At 42.8% G+C, this 20,627-nt stretch overlaps 2 protein-coding genes across 3 annotated transcripts; one reads left to right on the top strand and one right to left on the bottom strand.

The window, feature by feature from the left end:
- Positions 1-1,094: 1,094 nt before the first annotated feature.
- LOC121575479 (ADP-ribosylation factor-like protein 3) lies at positions 1,095-10,580 on the bottom strand. Its single transcript, XM_041888599.2, has 6 exons — positions 10,447-10,580; positions 7,581-7,724; positions 6,690-6,806; positions 1,752-1,802; positions 1,458-1,643; positions 1,095-1,354 (listed from the first exon to the last, which is right to left on the bottom strand). Exons 1-6 carry the CDS (start codon positions 10,447-10,449, stop codon positions 1,307-1,309), a joined length of 549 nt encoding a protein of 182 aa, XP_041744533.1. The 5' UTR covers positions 10,450-10,580; the 3' UTR covers positions 1,095-1,306.
- On the top strand, positions 9,793-20,210 carry LOC121575458 (sideroflexin-2). 2 transcript variants are annotated; one of them, XM_041888587.2, is made up of 12 exons: positions 9,793-9,878; positions 16,962-17,265; positions 17,644-17,814; positions 17,949-18,047; positions 18,157-18,232; positions 18,327-18,412; positions 18,531-18,591; positions 18,710-18,776; positions 18,965-19,014; positions 19,207-19,256; positions 19,607-19,654; positions 19,788-20,210. In XM_041888587.2, the coding sequence occupies exons 2-12, from the start codon at positions 17,111-17,113 to the stop codon at positions 19,885-19,887; spliced, it is 963 nt and encodes a 320-aa protein (XP_041744521.1). In that variant the 5' UTR covers positions 9,793-9,878; positions 16,962-17,110; the 3' UTR covers positions 19,888-20,210. The 2 variants fall into 2 exon arrangements, with proteins under 2 accessions (XP_041744521.1, XP_041744520.1); XM_041888586.2 differs by lacking the exon at positions 9,793-9,878 and adding an exon at positions 10,862-11,000.
- The last annotated feature ends 417 nt before the right edge of the window (positions 20,211-20,627 follow it).

Genomic DNA, 20,627 nt, shown 5'->3' with positions numbered 1-20,627 from the left:
TGCCCTCTAAAACCCAAGACAATGAAACACACATGAGAAACACATTGTCATTTATCCCTGTTAAAATCTATCAACACCAGTGTAGGCTGGTGGGAGGAGTTATAGGAGGATGGGCTCATTGTAATGGCTGGAATGGAATCAACGGAACAGAGTCAAACATGTGGTTTCCATATGTTTGATACCGTTCCATTCCAACCATTACAATGAGCCCGTCCTCCTATAGCTCCTCCCACCAGCCTCCACTGATCAACACATACGTTACATATGCAGATACGATAGATTACATAGTACAGGTGTAATATATACTCTACTGCATGTGCATAACATAACATATGAATAGGGGGGCGAGTTATATACAATTGATCATCAAAAATGTAGTCTTTTTCCATTTAATTTAATAGACTTCGTCCAAAATGGAACACTATTCACTAGATAGGGCTCTACTCATATGGGCTGTGGTCGACTCAAGTTCATTATTTAGGGAACAGGGTGCCATTTCAGATTTGCCCTATAGTGTTCTTTTATTTTATTTTTACATATTAACACACGTAACCTTTTCACAGGGGAGTAAAGCACAGTATACAATGTTGCCCTGTTATCCTAGTAACCAGTAACCGTAACCACACACCGTTTCTGTTATTTGTAAGCATCCTAGAGTAGGCTATTACCCTCTACTTCATCATAAATAGAGAATTACAAAAATATACCCCACTTCAAACAGAACTGCAGCGAGAAAAGAGCTTGGAGCATGGAATAAAAAACAACAACTGAGCAAACTGTACGAATAAGAAAAAGGGGGAAAGAGAGATGAGACAGAAAGAGAGATCAAATGAGAGGGGGAGAGAGGTAGTCTGGGTAACAGTCTGTTTTGCTATCATTCCACTCCTTGCCACTCCTGTGATGCTTTGGCATATGACACAGAGTACAAGGAGTGGAATGTAAGCTAAACAGACTGGTACCCAGGCTAGGAGAGAGGGAAGAGAAAGAGAGAAGAGAGGCTGGTGTTGTGGTGAAGGACAGTAGAAAGGTCTGGAATGTCACGGGCGGAATGTCAGGCTGGGAGGTCTCCTGGGATGGGTTTCCTTCCCTTTGTACCCCCAAATAAAAATACTTAATTTTGAAGAGCAACAATGGAAGTTGTAGTTCTAGCGAGAGTTGTAGTTTAGTAAACAATGTGTAGAGACCAGCCAGGCAGTTAAAAACTTTCTTCAAGTCCATGTTGGTTTAGTGTGTACATTCACAGGTACACCCCGTCCTCTCACAGGCTCAGGGCGTGTGTGTGTGTGTGTGAAAGCAGACAGCTGTGCTACTTCTTCTTAGCGTTGACGCTCTTGCAGACCCAGTTCATTCCGTCCTGAAAGGAAACAGAAAGAGAATAAAATGTCACTTCCTGAATTGAAAACATGAATTGACCCCAACCCCTGTTGTAGATGGATGGGTTATGGCTGGTGTCTCACCTGTACCCCCTCTCCGGTGAGGGCAGAGCAGGACTGGATCTGCCAGACGCGGTCCCGGATAGTGTGCAGGTTGAGTCCCTCAGCGATCTCAGAAGCTGGGGCAGCCGTCAGCAGGTCTTGCTTGTTGGCAAAGATCAGCACTGGAACCCCACTCAGCTTCTCCTCATCCAACAGCTCAGCCAGCTCCTAGAACACAAGCACACATCAGCATGGGATCCCAATATAAACTTATGTATACGCAGAATATGCACATTACACAGCCCACGAACATCACTGAAGAGAAAGAAAACTCACCTGTCCCGTCTCCTCAAATCTTTTTCTGTCTGCACTGTCGATGACGTAAATCTGAAATACGGTAGTGTCTCCATTCAAAATTATTAAATCGCACACTACTGGTGGTGTGTGTGTGTGTGTGTGTGTGTGTGTGTGTGTGTGTGTGTGTGTGTGTGTGTGTATATATATATATATATATACACACACAGCTCTGGAAAAAATTAAGAGCCCACTGCAAATGTTTCTTAAATCAGCATCTCTACATGTATGACAGCCATTCCATTCCAGTGTTTGTTGAATTCCAACACAGGCACACCTCATTCTACTGAATTAGGTACTGATTAGGTGATCACATGAACCAAATCTTATTTAACGAGGAAAAGTATAAAAACCACTGCTGTGGTCATCACTATCCTCTTGCAATAGGACCAGCTGGATGGCAAAAACAGTGCTAATAGTACCTCAAAAGTAATATTAATCAAAAAATAACTATGGACCATGCCAAAAGAGTTGAAAAGGAAAGTTTTGAGTGAGGAAATGAAGGGTTCAATTCTGGCTTTACTGGCAGAGGGATACAGTGAGCGTCAGGTTCCTTCCGTCCTTAAAATGTCATAGACGGTGGTTCATAAGAACAAGGTAAAGCAGCAGACATTGGGGACAACAAAGCTACAGACCGGCACAGGGTGAAAACGACTCTCTACTGACCGGGATGACCGCCAACTCATTTGAATGTCACTCAACAACCGTAGGATGACATCAAGTGACCTACAAAAAGAATGGCAAACGGCAGCTGGGGTGAAGTGCACGGCGAGGACGGTTCGAAACAGGCTCCTAGGGGCAGGGCTGAAGTCGTGCAAAGCTAGAAAAAAGCCCTTCATCAATGAGAAGCAAAGAAGAGCCAGGCTGAGGTTTGCAAAAGACCATAAGGATTGGACCGTAGAGGACTGGAGTAAGGTCATTTTCTCTGATGAGTCCAATTTTCAGCTTTGCCCAACACCTGGTCGTCTAATGGTTAGACGGAGACCTGGAGAGGCCTACAAGCCACAGTGTCTCGCACCCACTGTGAAATTTGGTGGAGGATCGGCGATGATCTGGGGGTGCATCAGCAAGGCTGGAATCGGGCAGATTTGTCTTTGTGAAGGACGCATGAATCAAGCCACGTACAAGGTTGTCCTGGAAGAAAACTTGCTTCCTTTTGCTCTGACATTGTTCCCCAACTCTGAGGATTGGTTTTTCCATCAGGACAATGCGCCATGCCACACAGCCAGGTCAATCAAGGTGTGAATGGAGGACCACCAGATCAAGACCCTGTCATGGCCAGCCCAATCTCCAGACCTGAACCCCATTGAAAACTTCTGGAATGTGATCAAGAGGAAGATGGATGGTTACAAGCCATCAAACAAAGCCGAGCTGCTTGAATTTTTGCGCCAGGAGTGGCATAAAGTCACCCAACATCAATGTGAAAGACTGGTGGAGAGCATGCCAAGACGCATGAAAGCTGTGATTGAAAATCAGGGTCATTCCACCAAATATTGATTTATGAACTCTTTCTAAGTTAAAACATTAGTATTGTGTTGTTTAAAAATGAACATGAACTTATTTTCTTTGCATTAATCGAGGTCTGACAACACTGCATCTTTTTTGTTATTTTGAACAGTTGTCATTTTCTGCAAATAAATGCTCTAAATGACAATCTTTTTATTTGGAATTTGTGAGAAATGTTGTCAGTAGTTTATAGAATTTAAAAAAATGTTAATTTTACCCAAACACATACCTATAAATAGTAAAACCAGAGAAACTGATAATTTTGCAGTGGTCTCTTAATTTTTTCCAGAGCTGTATACAGTGGGGAAAAAAAGTATTTAGTCAGCCACCAATTGTGCAAGTTCTCCCACTTAAAAAGATGAGAGAGGCCTGTAATTTTCATCATAGGTACACGTCAACTATGACAGACAAAATGAGATTTTTTTTCTCCAGAAAATCACATTGTAGGATTTTTAATGAATGTATTTGCAAATTATGGTGGAAAATAAGTAGTTGGTCAATAACAAAAGTTTCTCAATACTTTGTTATATACCCTTTGTTGGCAATGACACAGGTCAAACGTTTTCTGTAAGTCTTCACAAGGTTTTCACACACTGTTGCTGGTATTTTGGCCCATTCCTCCATGCAGATCTCCTCTAGAGCAGTGATGTTTTGGGGCTGTCGCTGGGCAACACAGACTTTCAACTCCCTCATTTTCTATGGGGTTGAGATCTGGAGACTGGCTAGGCCACTCCAGGACCTTGAAATGCTTCTTACGAAGCCACTCCTTCGTTGCCCGGGCGGTGTGTTTGGGATCATTGTCATGCTGAAAGACCCAGCCACGTTTCATCTTCAATGCCCTTGCTGATGGAAGGAGGTTTTCACTCAAAATCTCACGATACATGGCCCCATTCATTATTTCCTTTACACGGATCAGTCGTCCTGGTCCCTTTGCAGAAAAACAGCCCCAAAGCATGATGTTTCCACCCCCATGCTTCACAGTAGGTATGGTGTTCTTTGGATGCAACTCAGCATTCTTTGTCCTCCAAACACGACGAGTTGAGTTTTTACCAAAAAGTTATATTTTGGTTTCATCTGACCATATGACATTCTCCCAATCCTCTTCTGGATCATCCAAATGCAAACTTCAGACGGGCCTGGACATGTACTGGCTTAAGCAGGGGGACACGTCTGGCATTGCAGGATTTGAGTCCCTGGCGGCGTAGTGTGTTACTGATGTTAGGCTTTGTTACTTTGGTCCCAGCTCTCTGCAGGTCATTCACTAGGTCCCACCGTGTGGTTCTGGGATTTTTGCTCACCGTTCTTGTGATCATTTTGACCCCACGGAGTGAGATCTTGTGTGGAGCCCCAGATCGAGGGAGATTATCAGGGGTCTTGTATGTTTTCCATTTCCTAATAATTGCTCCCACAGTTGATTTCTTCAAACCAAGCTGCTTACCTATTGCAGATTCAGTCTTCCCAGCCTGGTGCAGGTCTACAATTTTGTTTCTGGTGTCCTTTGACAGCTCTTTGGTCTTGGCCATAGTGGAATTTGGAGTGTGACTGTTTGAGGTTGTGGACAGGTGTCTTTTATACTGATAACAAGTTCAAACAGGTGCCATTAATACAGGTAACGAGTGGAGGACAGAGGAGCCTCTTAAAGAAGAAGTTACAGGTCTGTGAGAGCCAGAAATCTTGCTTGTTTGTAGGTGACCAAATACTTATTTTCCACCATAATTTGCAAATAAATTCATAAAAAATCCTACAATGTGATTTTCTGGAAAAAAAATTCTCAATTTGTCTGTCATAGTTGACGTGTACCTATGAAGAAAATTACAGGCCTCTCTCATCTTTTTAAGTGGGAGAACTTGCACAATTGGTGGCTGACTAAATACTTTTTTTCCCCACTGTATATATATATATATATACAGTGGGGAGAACAAGTATTTGATACACTGCCGATTTTGCAGGTTTTCCTACTTACAAAGCATGTAGAGGTCTGTACTTTTTATCATAGGTACACTTCACCTGTGAGAGACGGAATCTAAAACATATTGTATGATTTTTAAGTAATTAATTTGCATTTTATTGCATGACATAAGTATTTGATCACCTACCAACCAGTAAGAATTCCGGCTCTCACAGACCTGTTAGTTTTTCTTTAAGAAGCCCTCCTGTTCTCCACTCATTACCTGTATTAACTGCACCTGTTTGAACTCGTTACCTGTATAAAAGACACCTGTCCACACACTCAATCAAACAGACTCCAACCGCAAAAAAAAATGGAAGAAGTTCAAGATGACGGTCAATCACCTTCGGTCTGGGGCTCCATGCAAGATCTCACCTCGTGGGGCATCAATGATCATGAGGAAGGTGAGGGATCAGCCCAGAACTACACGGCAGGACCTGGTCAATGACCTGAAGAGAGCTGGGACCACAGTCTCAAAGATAACCATTAGTAACATACTACAACGTCATTGATTAAAATCCTGCAGCGCACGCAAGGTCCCCCTGCTCAAGCCAGCGCATGTCCAGGCCCGTCTGAAGTTTGCCAATGACCATCTGGATGATCCAGAGGAGGAATGGGAGAAGGTCATGTGGTCTGATGAGACAAAAATATAGCTTTTTGGTCTAAACTCCACTCGCCGTGTTTGGAGGAAGAAGAAGGATGAGTACAACCCCAAGAACACCATCCCAACCGTGAAGCATGGAGGTGGAAACATCATTCTTTGGGGATGCTTTTCTGCAAAGGGGACAGGACGACTGCACCGTATTGAGGGGAGGATGGATGGGGCCATGTATCGCGAGATCTTGGCCAACAACCTACTTCCCTCAGTAAGAGCATTGAAGATGGGTCGTGGCTGGGTCTTCCAGCATGACAACGACCCGAAACACACAGCCAGGGCAACTAAGGAGTGGCTCCGTAAGAAGCATCTCAAGGTCCTGGAGTGGCCTAGCCAGTCTCCAGACCTGAACCCAATAGAAAATCTTTGGAGGGAGCTGAAAGTCCGTATTGCCCAGCGACAGCCCCCGAAACCTGAAGGATCTGGAGAAGGTCTGTATGGAGGAGTGGGCCAAAATCCCTGCTGCAGTGTGTGCAAACCTGGTCAAGACCTACAGGAAACGTATGATCTCTGTAATTGCAAACAAAGGTTTCTATACCAAATATTAAGTTCTGCTTTTCTGATGTATCAAATACTTATGTCATGCAATAAAAAGCAAATTAATTACTTAAAAATCATACAATGTGATTTTCTGGATTTTTGTTTTAGATTCCGTCTCTCACAGTTGAAGTGTACCTATGATAAAAATTACAGACCTCTACATGCTTTGTAAATAGGAAAATCTGCAAAATTGGCAGTGTATCAAATACTTGTTCTCCCCACTGTATAAAAGTAATACCCCCGTAAAGGAAGCTATGGTTGAGCCACTCACCAGCACGTCAGTGTTCTCAAAGTAGTTTCTCCAGTAGGGTCTGATCTTCCTCTGTCCCCCGATGTCCCACACATTCAGCTTAAAACCCTGAGACTGAACACTCTTTATGTTGAAGCCCTGGAGAGAGGGAGAGAGGGAGATAGAGAGAGAGAGGGGGGGGGGTTAAAGTGTTAGGGCTTTATTTTAACAAATCTAAGGCAATGGTAAATCTAAGTGCTGGCGGCAGTGCTATAGGTCTGGGGGTGTGTCAGAGATATTTTTGCTATTTTCACAGCCGGAATTATGAGCGCAATAGCTGGCGGTGGCGCGAAAGGGCTGGGTTTCGATGAATAAACAAGCTGTAGGGCTTTATTTTAACAAATCTAAGGCAATGGTAAATCTAAGTGCTGGCGGCAGTGCTATAGGTCTGGGGGTGTGTCAGAGATATTTTTGCTATTTTCACAGCCGGAATTATGAGCGCAATAGCTGGCGGTGGCGCGAAAGGGCTGGGTTTCGATGAATAAACACGCTGTAGGTGTGACTAGGGCTTGGCCACTCACTGGCCAATCAAGGTATTCCATGGCTTAATACTGCATGAGTTCATCTTAAGTTCCGTAGGTTATTGACGGTCTTTGCGTTGTCATCAACTCCAATTCGACTGGGGGCACGGAATATTCTCATCCTAGTCCATTGTGGATAGATACTACAGTTTACAGTATTAAATAGCATAGGCTACAGTAATGAGTGATAGCAAAAACAAAAAAAACAAAAAAAACAGTGTTTTCTCAATATGTTGGAGTGTTGACAGGCAACATCTTAATTGGCTTCAACAAGTATAAACCTTTACACATTGCAATTCTACCTCAAATAAAAAAATACTAGGCTCCCCTAAATGTGTGTGTTCCTCATTACCTGTGTGGGGGTGATGTGACTGATGTCCTCAGAGGCCAGTTGTTTCAGCAGCGTGGTCTTTCCTCCGTTGTCCAAACCCAGCAACAAGATCCGAACCTCCTGATCAGGTGTGCTCTTTAGCTTTCGAAGGATTGACAGCAAACCCTGCAACATATCAAAATCCGATCCGTTATGGGTTATCCTGAGTCGTGACATGACCAATGGAGGAGCTACAGGAGCATACTGGCTATTCGCCAGAAGATTCCGACCCTACCGTTACGCTCGTTTACACTGGGTTCGGAACGCAATCATGGTTACATTAAAGGAAAAATCCACCCAAAACCACTCATTCCTTTGAATTTAGTGTTAAATAACATTAATATGTGAGAACAATATTTTTTGTGAACAAATGTTTCATTTTGCCGTTATAATAAGGTTGGTAGCAACATGGAAAATTGTTGTGGAAATCTGTTGCAGCTCAAGTCGACTACAAAATCCACAACGCAATGCTCTCTCTATGGGCTGGCTGGCTAGCTAGCAAACGTAGCTACACACAATAATACCAAAAACAATATCAGCTGTAAAATAGCCTAAACACACTGCACAATCAATTTAGGAGTCTACAATCTCACCATGTTCAACCTGCAGATAGATGTGCCTCACAGAGTTGTCTAACATTCGCAATGGCAGATATACTTTTGAGGAAATGGGAAACGTTGCCCATGCTACGTCAATGGGCCGTGCGGTGCATTCTGGGCTATTCTAGGACAAGGAGCGCTCTCTGTCAAGGAGTGAATGGGAGTCTATTGGGCGCTAGCTCAAAAACCCAACATTAGCACGAATTTCATCAACAAGAAGTACAACATTACAAATCTTTTCAGAGATGTGAGATAATTAACTTGCTATCTGTAATATCGTATAGCTTTGGAATCGTGACACTGCGTACTTTCGAGGAAAATAGGCACGTTTCTTGACATACAGTATACACTGACTTTGAGAAGGGATTATGTGACGATTAGCTTAGCAACCGTGTGACGCAGCTTGACAACATGAACGCGATTGGTCGACAGTCTGCTGGGTGGGGCGTTATACGTTCCTTAATTAATTGGATTCCTATATCCTTTCTATAATATCTCTGGCAACGGCACCATGCAATGCACCCTGGACTAAAGAGGCAGACAAATAATGTGCTAGACCCTCCGTTAAATATTTTTTTTATTGAGATAGGAATATCGCAAAAATATGATCAATGGCTCATTCGAGAGAAGACATCCTCCCGAGTTATGACATTGGCCAGTATTGAAATCTGACATGTATGATATACATTTTCGCAATCTAAAAGTCGTATTCCTATTAACTTCCAGTGTAGTGAGAGCGACTTTATCACAGTGCTACGTCATACCGGCCGGATTTCTGCCTGCTTGAACGCCAATAACTCAAATACACAAAAAAACATGAAATGACCCAGGGAATCGATAGAACATCATCCAGAGATGCACAAAAACAATACAACATTCAAAATGGGTGAATCTTTCGTTTAAGACACCATGGAGCCGGAACAAAATATATGTGTCGGAAAACATACCTCAATGCAGGGATAGGATATGCCACTGTACGGCAAATGTTACCTTTATCCACACTGATACATTGAGAAGATTTAAATACTGCTAGTTTTCCTGGAAAACTGCCCTTTTCGTGCTCATACTAGCTAGCAGTAGCCACTGCAGACATTTTGGAATGGCATGTTGCGTTGAACAACAAAGGAGCTGATTGGCCGACAGTGCCATTCCAAAATGGCTGCGGTGGCTACTGCTAGCTAGCATGAGCACGAAAAGGGCAGTTTTCCAGGAAAACTAGCAGTATTTCAATCTTCTCAATGTATCAGTGTGGATAAAGGTAACATTTGGAGTACAGGTGGCATATCCCATCCCTGCTTTGAGGTACGTTTTTCAAACCATATCTCGGGCAGGCTCCACAGTGTCTTAATGTAACCATGATTGCGTTCCGACCCCAGTGCAGCTCAGTGTAAACAAGTGTAAGGGTAGGGTCGGAAACTTCTGGCAAGCCTGCTGTTAAAAATGTTGCTGCCATCTTGACTATTTCAGATCTTCTCTCATTGATTGAGACAGGTGGGTGTCCACCCCAAAGTGCCACTCACCTTTTAAATAGACAAGATGGCGGCATACACATTGTTGGATTACTTCATGGAGCATTCTCTAAATTCAAACAAACCCCCTGCAACTATACATTTTTGGGGGATGTTTAGAAGACATTGGCTGTCTTCCATGTCGACCATTGAGGAAGCATCGCCAAGTTAAGGTTAGTGGAAAATTATCTGTGTTATGCAAAACAGTACCTAACCTGTAACGGATAATGGAGGTTCACATTAGCTCGTCACAATCTGTTAGTAAACCTACTATCTAAATTAGCCAACTACTGTACCTAACTAGCTACTTGCATCCCTCGACAACAGGCCGAACAGATGCCTGCGACTTGAGAGGATGCGCAGAGAGGATACAGAAAATAGAGAATGATTCTCGAAATAATGACGCTCTCTTCAGGATGACACGGTGGTTTCAAAGAGGGAAAGTGTTCTGAAGCGACTGAACTAGTTATGTAGCTAGCAACAGTTAACGGAGTTTACCTAGCTAGTTAGCTATACTACACATCTCATCATGATGCTAGCTAAACCAATGGAGCAACAAGACCGCTGGCGCTGCAGTCAGCTTTTGAAACATCTTTATTTTTCACCAATTTATGAATGTCTTAAAGGGTACAGTGGCAGTAATTTGAAGAAAAAAAATATATTCGATAGTATTGTTTATTATGCATTTATTCAGTTCGATCTACATTATAAAAGCAATTTATCACAGTCAATTTAACTCACCATCTTGTTGCTTTAGCTAGCGATCTATCTTCCCAAGACGCTGCCGAGGTTACTAGGGCGTGATGACGTTTTACACAAACGCACACGTAAAGCACAAGTGTGTGCGTAAACAAAGGCCCTTATCGTTAAAAGTAGCCACTTTAGCTAATATCAAAAGCTCTGTGAACAAAACATTCCCCACGTCAGAAATACACTGTGTACTAGCAGAGGCATAAATACCAACACTGTACATTTATTATCTATATGTTTTCTTTATCATTGAGGTCGCTTTAGCTCGATAGCTAGCTATCATTGTCATATGCATGTATTTTGCTTTAGAAATACAAAAGTAAAGATCTGCTGCAAGCAGAGTTTCAAAGATGAGATGACTAAAAGTTCATATAAGTATTTATTTCTAGAGACAGATGTTCGGAAAGGGAGCTGCCCCAGGCTGTGATTGGAGGAAGCGGTGCCACGTGCACCCTCCCCTACTACCAACTGCTGGGATCTTGACTTGAAACATTTAGCAAGTTACATTGTATAATAATAATAATCTTGCAGTCCAGCGCTGAAAGGTAATGTATGTTTCTTGTGCTACTTTGTTGCAGGTATTGATAGTGTTTTTGTTGCCAGCTATCTCTCATTTCTGGACGTGCTTGTTGGACAAAGCTGCTAGCATGCTTCGCAAAATGCGGGTAACATGACAGGCAAGTTTCATCAGTCCGAATGATAGCTTTACGGTGAATCCAATAATGTCCCACAATATGATGGTCCAATGCATAATGAGGAGTGCAGCTGTTCTAGACATGCAGAGGCACTTGGCACAGGATGGATGTGAACAATTAGTCTAGCTTCTCGACAGTCTTGCAAGATTGCTTTGAATGTAGCAAACTAGCTACTTGTTTACTGCTGGCTGCAGTTGTAGTTAATTGTCTTTACTGCCTTTTTTAGGTTACTAGTTTTCTCTCATGGTTTAACTGCACAGACTCGGGGAAAATCTCATTTATCTTAGCTTCCTCTCATCTCCTTTCCTTTATTTGCACCGGTTCTGAAGAACAGGTTTCACTTGCCTGGCAACCCAACCACATTGCTCCCATAGACATTAAAACCAGTAGCTAGTGATAGCGCTGACGACATCCACGTAATCCTATGGACATCTCCCGATGGCTCATGAAGCCGGAAGTATTTGAATTTGAAGCATGCCGCGTTCAAAAATCTTCAGTGCGTTAAAGACAACGGGGAACTCTGAAATAAACGAGCTCCGACTGGGAAAAATCGGTTTGAACGGTCATCCAATTCGGATTTCCTAGTCGGCAACTCGGCCACTTTCCGACCTTAAGATCAGACGTCATGATTTGATCTCGTTTTTCCCCGAGTTCCCAGTTGTCTTAAACGCATTGAAGTCGAACATCAGAGATGTAACTGTCTCACATCTCGGAAAATATTTGTAATGTTGTGTTTTTGAGCTATCGACCAATTCTCCCATTCACTCCTTGAAGGAGCACTCTCCCTTTGCGCGGGGCCATTGACGAAGCATGGGCAATTTACACAATGGGGGTTAATAAGATTCCAATGGAGTTTCCTATCTCCTCAAAAGTATATCTGGCTGGAATGGCACCAGCAAAGGATAACTAGGAAAGGATTATGGTCGACAGTCGCTTTCATCCTGCCTGAGAGTCAACCAGAGCCTCTTCTAGACTGCAGGCCAGTGGTTGTGATCGAACGTGATCATAATAAACACATTTTTGAGGCCAAAACGTCCATCCCCAAAAATGTTGTTTGGTTGTTCTGTGGATCGTAAATTACATAGGCTTTCTAGGGCAGATCAGGGCGTTTGGACCGCTAGGTTGCTACACAGTAGCCGAGCTGTAGACCCCTTGACTTCACCCTCCAGACCGGACACTGGGGGCCTGACTGCTCCAGCCACGCCCATGAACGTTTATTTTCCGCGATCATAGAGCAGCGGAAGAATCAGATCAGTGTAGATGGAGAGGGGCCACTGTAGAGTATTGAGATGCAGCCATAGATGGACGTCCAGTCTAACTAGCCTGCCCTGTGGAAAATAAATACCTGCGGTTGATAATATCCTTACTTTATTCTCAACCTCATCACACGCTTTCAGGCTTTTGAACTCTCTGACCCCCTTGTTCAGTGGCGGTTCTAGACACATTTTACTAGGGGGGCCAAGGAGGGGCCAGTGTTTAATCAGGGGGGCACACATAAAAAAACTGGCAACACATGATATTCAAAGATTATAAACTTTATTTTACTTTAAAATCATATGACATTTATTATAACACGTATTTTGTACAAGAGTGCAGATGCAAGAGAGATAGTGCCATAAAAATGAAAAAATAAATAAATATTTTTTTTTTTAAAGTACAGGGTACAAATACAGGGTTCATATTCAATGTGAACAAAACTCCAGGATACAACAAAGGGTACAACAATGTGCCATTTCCTATTTATGGAAGCCCCACTACTGTGGACAGTTGATTCCACATTTTGTTTTAAGAAAGAAAACTTTCTGAGTGATTTATAAACAAAACACACTACCCTGTATCCATTTAGGTAAAATAAACCAAATCAGAAAAGAAATTCAATTCAAAGAGGCTTTACTAGCATGACCATATTGACATACAGTATTGCTAAAGCACATAAACAGGAAAACGTGTTACACATTAACATCCAGTAGTCCAATAGGATGCAGACAATAAACATTAAGTTAACATTCGTTTAAAAGCAACAATCATGTCAACACAATGTAGCAATATGAACAACACTGATGGATATCAGCAACAACATGAAAACAAGAATATTACAGGTGTCTGTGTGTGTGTGTGTGTGTGTCTGTGTCTTTGTGTACTTCACTGTCAGTTGATGAGCAGGTGTACAAAAAAGGCTTTACAACATATATGGGCAAGTCCATTTAGGACAGCACATTTCCACCATAGTTCACATTAGGAAAAAATGACAGCATGAATGCTCACTAAACAAACATATACTACATATACCTTTTATTAGGGGTGTAACGATTCGTTTTAACAACGATTCGATTTGTATCACGATTCGTGGTTGTCGATACGATTCAAGGACGATATTGGTTAATTTAGAACGATACGATCCGAAACGATTCAGTGACTTGAAATCGATTCAGTAACCTTTTAGCCAAAAATTCAACCAGTGTGACTGAAATAAATACCTGGTAACCAGTTGCATTTTAATGGCTGGCAATAGTCTTGATATTTTTAACAGTGTTTCATGACTCCATGCAGACCATCTGGTATTATGAAACTTACCAAAAGTCTCAGAAGTCCGTCTGTTATGGCCTGTGCGGTTCGGTCAGCACCCAATTCAATCAGTCCAATAAAGTCTGAAGTAAACTCTCCGTTGCTGGACACAGACACAATGTAAACTATTTCCTGCTCAGTTTTGTGATGTCCTCAGATCCATCAAAAAGCATTCAGTAAAGGAACATCCTCAGAATAGGAAGACATGGGACGTGCGTGTTTAGCTTTATGGAAAGAGAAAAATATTAAACAGAGCTTGCCGCTGTTCTTCATTCAGCTTGTCTCCGCGACTGGACATTTATTCTCGGCTCGCTTTTAGCAATGGCTTGCGCCACATTCGTGTGCTCCTTGCTCTTTTCATGTTTGTCAAATAAAGGATGGTTGAAATTCTTTGAGCCTTTATAAAATGCACCTGTTTTGTCTGCTAGATGTGGATTTGAGCGGCAAATCTTGCACCACATTTCAGTGCGCTCATCGTTAGCTTCAAGCCACTTTTCCGAAAAAAGTATTTTCTTCGGCTCTGGCTCCAGTTGGCGTTTCTTTGTAGGTGGCGAAACGCCAAAGAATCTGCTTAATGTCTGTTGCTTTTTGGACATCCCTGACAGTAGTTGACAAGCAACATGTCATGTGTAAGGTTAGATGAGAAGATCGGTCAAGTACGCAAAGGCGCGTAGTAACACAAGTGGCATTACGCATTCCTGATTTTTGTCGCGCTTGCGTATCTGCGTACCAGTTATGTGCACCCCTGCATATAAAGTCTGACGTGCTTAAATCCAATGGGTTATTTCCTAGTATCGATACAATCGATTTATTACATTTTAAAACGATGTTAGATCGATATATGTTGTCCAAAAGGCCAACTCGCTAAAGCACAGATCGATGTAGTTGGATCATATGAATATAAATCGATACATCGATGTAGTAGATGGATCGTTACACCCCTACTTTTTATACAAATTTTTTTCAGTAATGTTTTAAGAGTGAAAGGGAAGTAAGCAATCGCTCATCATAGGATCATACATATTTCAGTTACAATATTAGTTACAATATTAGTGTTAGTTAGATCATCATGTCAAAGCTGGACCTGCAAAGTCTGAACGACACAAGTGTGCAATGATTGGAGTGATTTTGTTTCTTTTTTTCTTGCTTTGCTTGTTTTCAAAAGGAAAAATCATAGTTGGTAAAAATAAAATAAACTTTCGTTGAAAGGTATCACACTGTATAATTTACAAATATCTAAAGAGGTTTAGTGGATGCCATAAAACATCTGTGGAGCTTGAAGATTTGTAGTACATAGATGTTTGGCAGAGATAATTCAAAAGAATAAAATCATAAACTCTATCTATCTATCGAGAGAGAGAGAGAGAGAGAAGTGTTTCCTTAGAGCAGTACATGCAGCAATCACTTAATGGAGTGATGTCATAATGGGCCACAAAACTTTGGGGATGTGGATGGAAAGTTACAGGCAGGAGAGGGGAACCAACAGAAGCAGGTCTTGAGACATGAGTTTGCCCTTTTTGAAAACCTCTTGAGAGAGGATTGGTGGGATATATATACATACATACAAACATACATACACTCTAGTAGTGTGTGGAACTACTGGTACTGTGAGGAAAAAAAAGATAGATGATGTAAAATGAAAAATAATAAAACAAGGAGTCCTCACCCTCTTCTTCATCCTCCTCACCCTCTTCTTCATCCTCCTCACCCTCTGGAATTTCCCTCTCTTTGTCAGACCCCTCACTTTCATCACATGCTGGCTCTCCCTCTTCCTCAACTTTCTCAAAACCTCGATTTGTTTCTCTCACTTTTTTGTTTGCTGGGGCAAAAATGACTTTATGTCCCTTCCTCGTTTCATGATAACTATTAGAAGAAGAAAAAACGTAGGGGCATGCATTACATTTTGTTACCTAACCATCCCTCCCTACTTAACACTGGCAGATAACCTGTTGATTACTTTACTAAAAATGTATTTGTTATCGCGATGCAACAGCCAAGACGGATGAAGTTACGTGGTTAACATCACAACATTGTGTAGACCTAGCAAGGATAGCCTACTAGCCTACTTTTTGGGTGCGCCACTCTAATTTACCCGTGTAGAACGTTGCCGTGTAGAGCGTTGCATTAGTTCCGCTTTTGGCGCTCGCGTGTAAAATAGTTATAAATTCATAATTTTTTATTTGGTCAGCACGGGGGGGCCACAGGGGTGGCCAGGGACATTTCCAGGGAGGCACGGGCCTCCCCCGGCCTCCGTGTAAAACCGCCACTGCCCTTGTTATTCATTCACATCTTCCTCCCAGTCCCCTCTCTCCCTCGGCCCTTACTCTCGATCTCGCTTCACACCATTCATACCAAACGTTTGTTCATTAATTCATGTTTATTCATCCATTCAGACTTGGTCAGTGATATGTCACTGTACTGAGATGCTGTGCTTGGTCTGTGTTCATTCCTGCTCATTGTGCAGCTGCAGCAGAGAGTGTACATGACCCTGCTGTTCAAACAAACAACTCTGAACAGCTCTGGTTCCAGCCTGCTTCTTGCCTGGCTGTCCTGGGCCTGGGTGCATCTCAATATTCTCTAGAATGGCCTCCTCTCCTTCTCGCCTCGTTTCCTTGCATGCACTGCTCTGATCTAAGAACATGAGGTTATACTTTAATCTGGAGATTTGTTTGAACTTGTCCATTTTTTAAAACATCAATACAGATGAAAGAAAGGAGACAAGTAGAGGAAGCCACTTTTAGACTATTGAGATGCAGCCCTGGTCAACAGACTGGTTTTTGGCTACTGCAGATGCCACACACCATCTCTGGTTGTTTGAAATGGGTAGGAAGGAAATGCTCTGATGCAGACTATGCCACACTGTGACCCCAGAGGAACTTTGAGTGAACTGTGGAAGGGTGGTTGATTATTAATTAAACTGATTCTGTTACTGTCTCCTGTGAGTGAATCAACTCTGGTCAGTTCAGTTTGCTGAGTGATAAATAGACACATACACACACCGTGGGAAACACAGGGAGGGCTACCCCAGGGCTGGGTTCAAAGGTTATGGCTCTAACTGGTCTGATTGGTTAGAAAGTAGGTTACCCAGAGAACCTTGGGAGGATTTTTTTTTTTTTTTACAAAGGAAACTGAGGATTTAAATTATATGATACTGTAATTAGTCCTACACTTTATTAAGCTTACACTAAAGTGAAGGCTATTCTAACAACTGAAAACAGAAAGACTCATGTGTTTCTGTTCTTCCAGAGGCAGACCAGAAGGGCTGAGTGGACCAGGTTGGTACAAGACCAAGGAACCAAACGGTGACTGCAGACTCGACTCGGTTTGGGACGGGCGAGGTGGTTTGGAGACAGCATTTGTGACTTTAGACCTAGGTTGTGAGGCGGAGCGTCGCGATGGCAGTGAGCGGGTTTGACATTGACGTGCCACGGTGGGATCAGTCCACGTTTATGGGCAGACTGAAGCACTTTGCCAACATCACAGACTGGAGGACAGCACTTCTGCCGGACTCACAACTGGATGAGGCTAAAGCACTGGTGGAGAGCTGCAGGTAACGCACACACAGACACCACGAGGTTAGAGCGTTTGGCCAGTAACCCAAAGGTTGCTGGTTCGAATCCTGGAGCCGACAAGTTGGAAAATCTGTTGTGCCCTTGAGCAAGGCACTTAACCCTATTTGCTCCAGGGACGCTGGTAAAATGCTGGACCCTGGCTCCGACCACAACTCTCTGCTGGTGTCTCAGGGGGAGTTGGGATATGCTAGAACACATTTCCAATACACACTTGAACATGTGTCTAATAGGACAAATATAATTAAGCGCGCACCAAATTATATTATTATTAAGTAGTAATTCCCCTGCATTGTTATGTCTACAGTTTTTGTTCCTTATGATGAGAACCTGGGTTCTGTGTGGTTCTCCTTTTCTAGAGCGGGTTCCATTCCCCCCGGCACCACAGAGGAACAGCTGCACTACTCCAAGAAGCTCTATGACTCTGCCTTTCACCCTGACACTGGCGATCGCATGAACCTGATTGGTCGAATGTCCTTCCAGGTGCCCGGAGGGATGGCCATAACGGGCGGTATGCTACAGTTCTACAGGTACACACACACAGATTTGAGATCTTTAGGTTAGCCGAACATAGGTACGTTTGGAGCGATGACTTCTAATCCTACATTTATATCCCTCTGTCCCCACTCTCTTCCTATCATTCTCTCGCTCTCTTTCTCTCTAGGACAGTCCCTGCTGTAGTGTTCTGGCAGTGGGTGAATCAGTCGTTTAATGCTCTGGTCAACTACACCAACAGAAACGCTGCTTCCCCCATCACACCCAAGTATGACCCTGCAGACCACACACACACTGCTGTGGTGACTGTATTGTAATGCACATGGAGAATATAATTTAAATGTCTTACGATCAATCTCTTTTCTCTACCTCTTCAGTCAGATCGGAGTAGCCTATTTAACAGCGACTAGCACAGCTCTAGCCACTGCTGTGGGACTCAACTTCTACACAAAGGTATTGTTCAAAGAACATAACACGCACACAGACTGGTTTGATTGATTACATGTTCAACTTCCCCTTCCCATCTTGTCTCCGCCCCCTTCTGTAGAGAGCCCCTCCCCTGGTGGCGCGCTGGGTTCCGTTTGCAGCCGTGGCATCCGCTAACTGCGTCAACATCCCAATGATGAGGCAACAGTGAGTACATACTCAATTGAGGTCACTTGAGTATTAGCATCTATTCTGATAGTGTATTAGCATCCCCATGAAGATAACAGTGAGTTGTTGATCATGTCCTTCTCTCCTCTCCTCTCAGGGAGCTCCTGAATGGCATAGCTGTAACAGATGAGAATGGAAACAAACTTGGCCATTCCAAGGTAACAGCACTGGGAATGTCTGGATAATTAAATATCCTATTTCTGACTGTTACACAAGAGCAGAGAAATTACGTTGTACCTACTCCTCCGTTCCCAATGTTTCTTTTTTTCTTTCCAGAAAGCAGCTGTGAAGGGCATCACCCAGGTGGTCATTTCCCGGATTACCATGGCAGCACCGGGCATGAGTACGTTTCAAAGGTTTAAGGAGGAGGGCTGGAGCTGTAGAGTTTGAGCTCAGTCCTCGCTCCATAGACAATGGGAAGTGGAGCTGTGTTGGAGTGTGACCCTGTTGCTCCCTTCAATGACTCATTATTCTCCTCTTGTTGCCACCTTCTACTTTATATCCTTTCCCTTTCCCCCTCTCTTCTCCTAGTCATTCTCCCCATCATCATGCAGAGACTGGAGAAATACAAGTTTATGCAGGTGGGACTTTTATTAAAATACACCAAATGCTGCTACTAGACATGCATAGGCTAGCTAGCTACATTGTTATTGAATAAGCATTGACTAAATATCCACAGTTACGTTGTTCTTGACTAAACATGCTGACAGTGCAGATTCTGTCTGGCGTTGCGGTTTGTTTATTGCTAACAAGCTCTGTCTTTTGGTTAACAGAGGATCACCTTCTTCCACGGACCTTTACAAGTCATGATGGTGGGAGTGTTGTAAGTAGGACTGTTTAGGAGGTTGAACCATGAAGATTTGTTTGGTTCAGGGGATTGTTCTTTGGGCCCTGGTCAAAAGTAGTGTACTATGTAGGGAATAGGGTACCATTTGGGACACAACCATACGTCTCAGTAGGCACAGTCACCTAACCCTCCATGGGGCGGCAGGTAGCTTAGTGGGTAAGAGCGTTGTGCCAGTAACCGAAAGGTTGCTGGTTCTAATTCCCGAGCCGACTAGGTGAAAAATCTGTCTGTGCCCTTGAGCAAGGCACTTAACCTTAATTGCTCCTGTAAGTCGCTCTGGATAAGAGCGTCTGCTAAATGACTAAAATGTAATGTCTGTTTTGCAGCCTGGTCTTCATGGTGCCTGCAGCCTGCTCCCTGTTCCCTCAGCAATGGTAAGTAGCCTGTCGACTGGGCAGCATTCAGTAATGCGCCTTCATGATGTTAGTAGCTGTTTTAGCTCACCTACAGTAACGTATTAGACTCTCCCTTGGTTTAGATCGCACTCTTCCTCTCACTTTCTTTCAGCTCCATGGCCGTGTCTAAGCTGGAGCCAGAGCTAAGGGCATCCATCTTGTCTCGCTACGGGGACAGTGTAGAATACGTCTACTTCAACAAGGGCCTTTGAACACACATACCTGCCTTCTTAATCATTGTCCAATCAGGGAGAGCACCTGAACTTTTTTCTAAATGAGCCAATCAGCATCCTCGGCTCATAGGAGAAATAGCTTTCTCCTTGTTTGTCTGTCTTTATTTTCATATAATCTTTGTGATTGTAGGGGAGATGTTCTTAAATAGTTAAAATGTGTGTATGAATTCTCTTGTACCACTAATCAGGTTTCCAACCTTTTTATGAGAGTAAAGTACATGGCGGATAAAAAAATGTAATGAGAGGCCTGATGGAAACAGCAAATCTGTCTGTAAACTTTCCAAATGTTGACAAAACAAAATACGCTAGACAAGGTGGGATCTTTTTGTGTCTGTAAAATTAATTATGCGAGAAATGGTGGTGGAAACACTTTTTTTATGCACAAATATTGATGATAACCATCATATAAACTTGGAGTCACGCGATGATATGTTGTGTGGTCCTCCTACTATGACTCAGGAAAGCATACAGTTTTTTTTAGGTTACAAAGGAAATAAGTTATGATAAACTTTACAGGGTGATGAAAGTGCACGGTGATGAGCTTGATGCACCTTTCCAATAAATATTGAGTCTTATTCTGGTGACCTGATCGATGCTTGGCTGCCATTCGACAAATAAAAAATATACTGAACATGAATATAAATGCAACAATTTCAATGATTTTGCTGAGTTACAGTTCATATAAGGAAATCAGTCAATTGAAATAAATAAAAGAGGCC

This window comes from Coregonus clupeaformis, chromosome 1 (genome assembly GCF_020615455.1).
Source record: "Coregonus clupeaformis isolate EN_2021a chromosome 1, ASM2061545v1, whole genome shotgun sequence".
Classification (NCBI taxonomy): Eukaryota; Metazoa; Chordata; class Actinopteri; order Salmoniformes; family Salmonidae; genus Coregonus; species Coregonus clupeaformis.
This window is presented reverse-complemented; position numbering and strand designations above follow the sequence as displayed.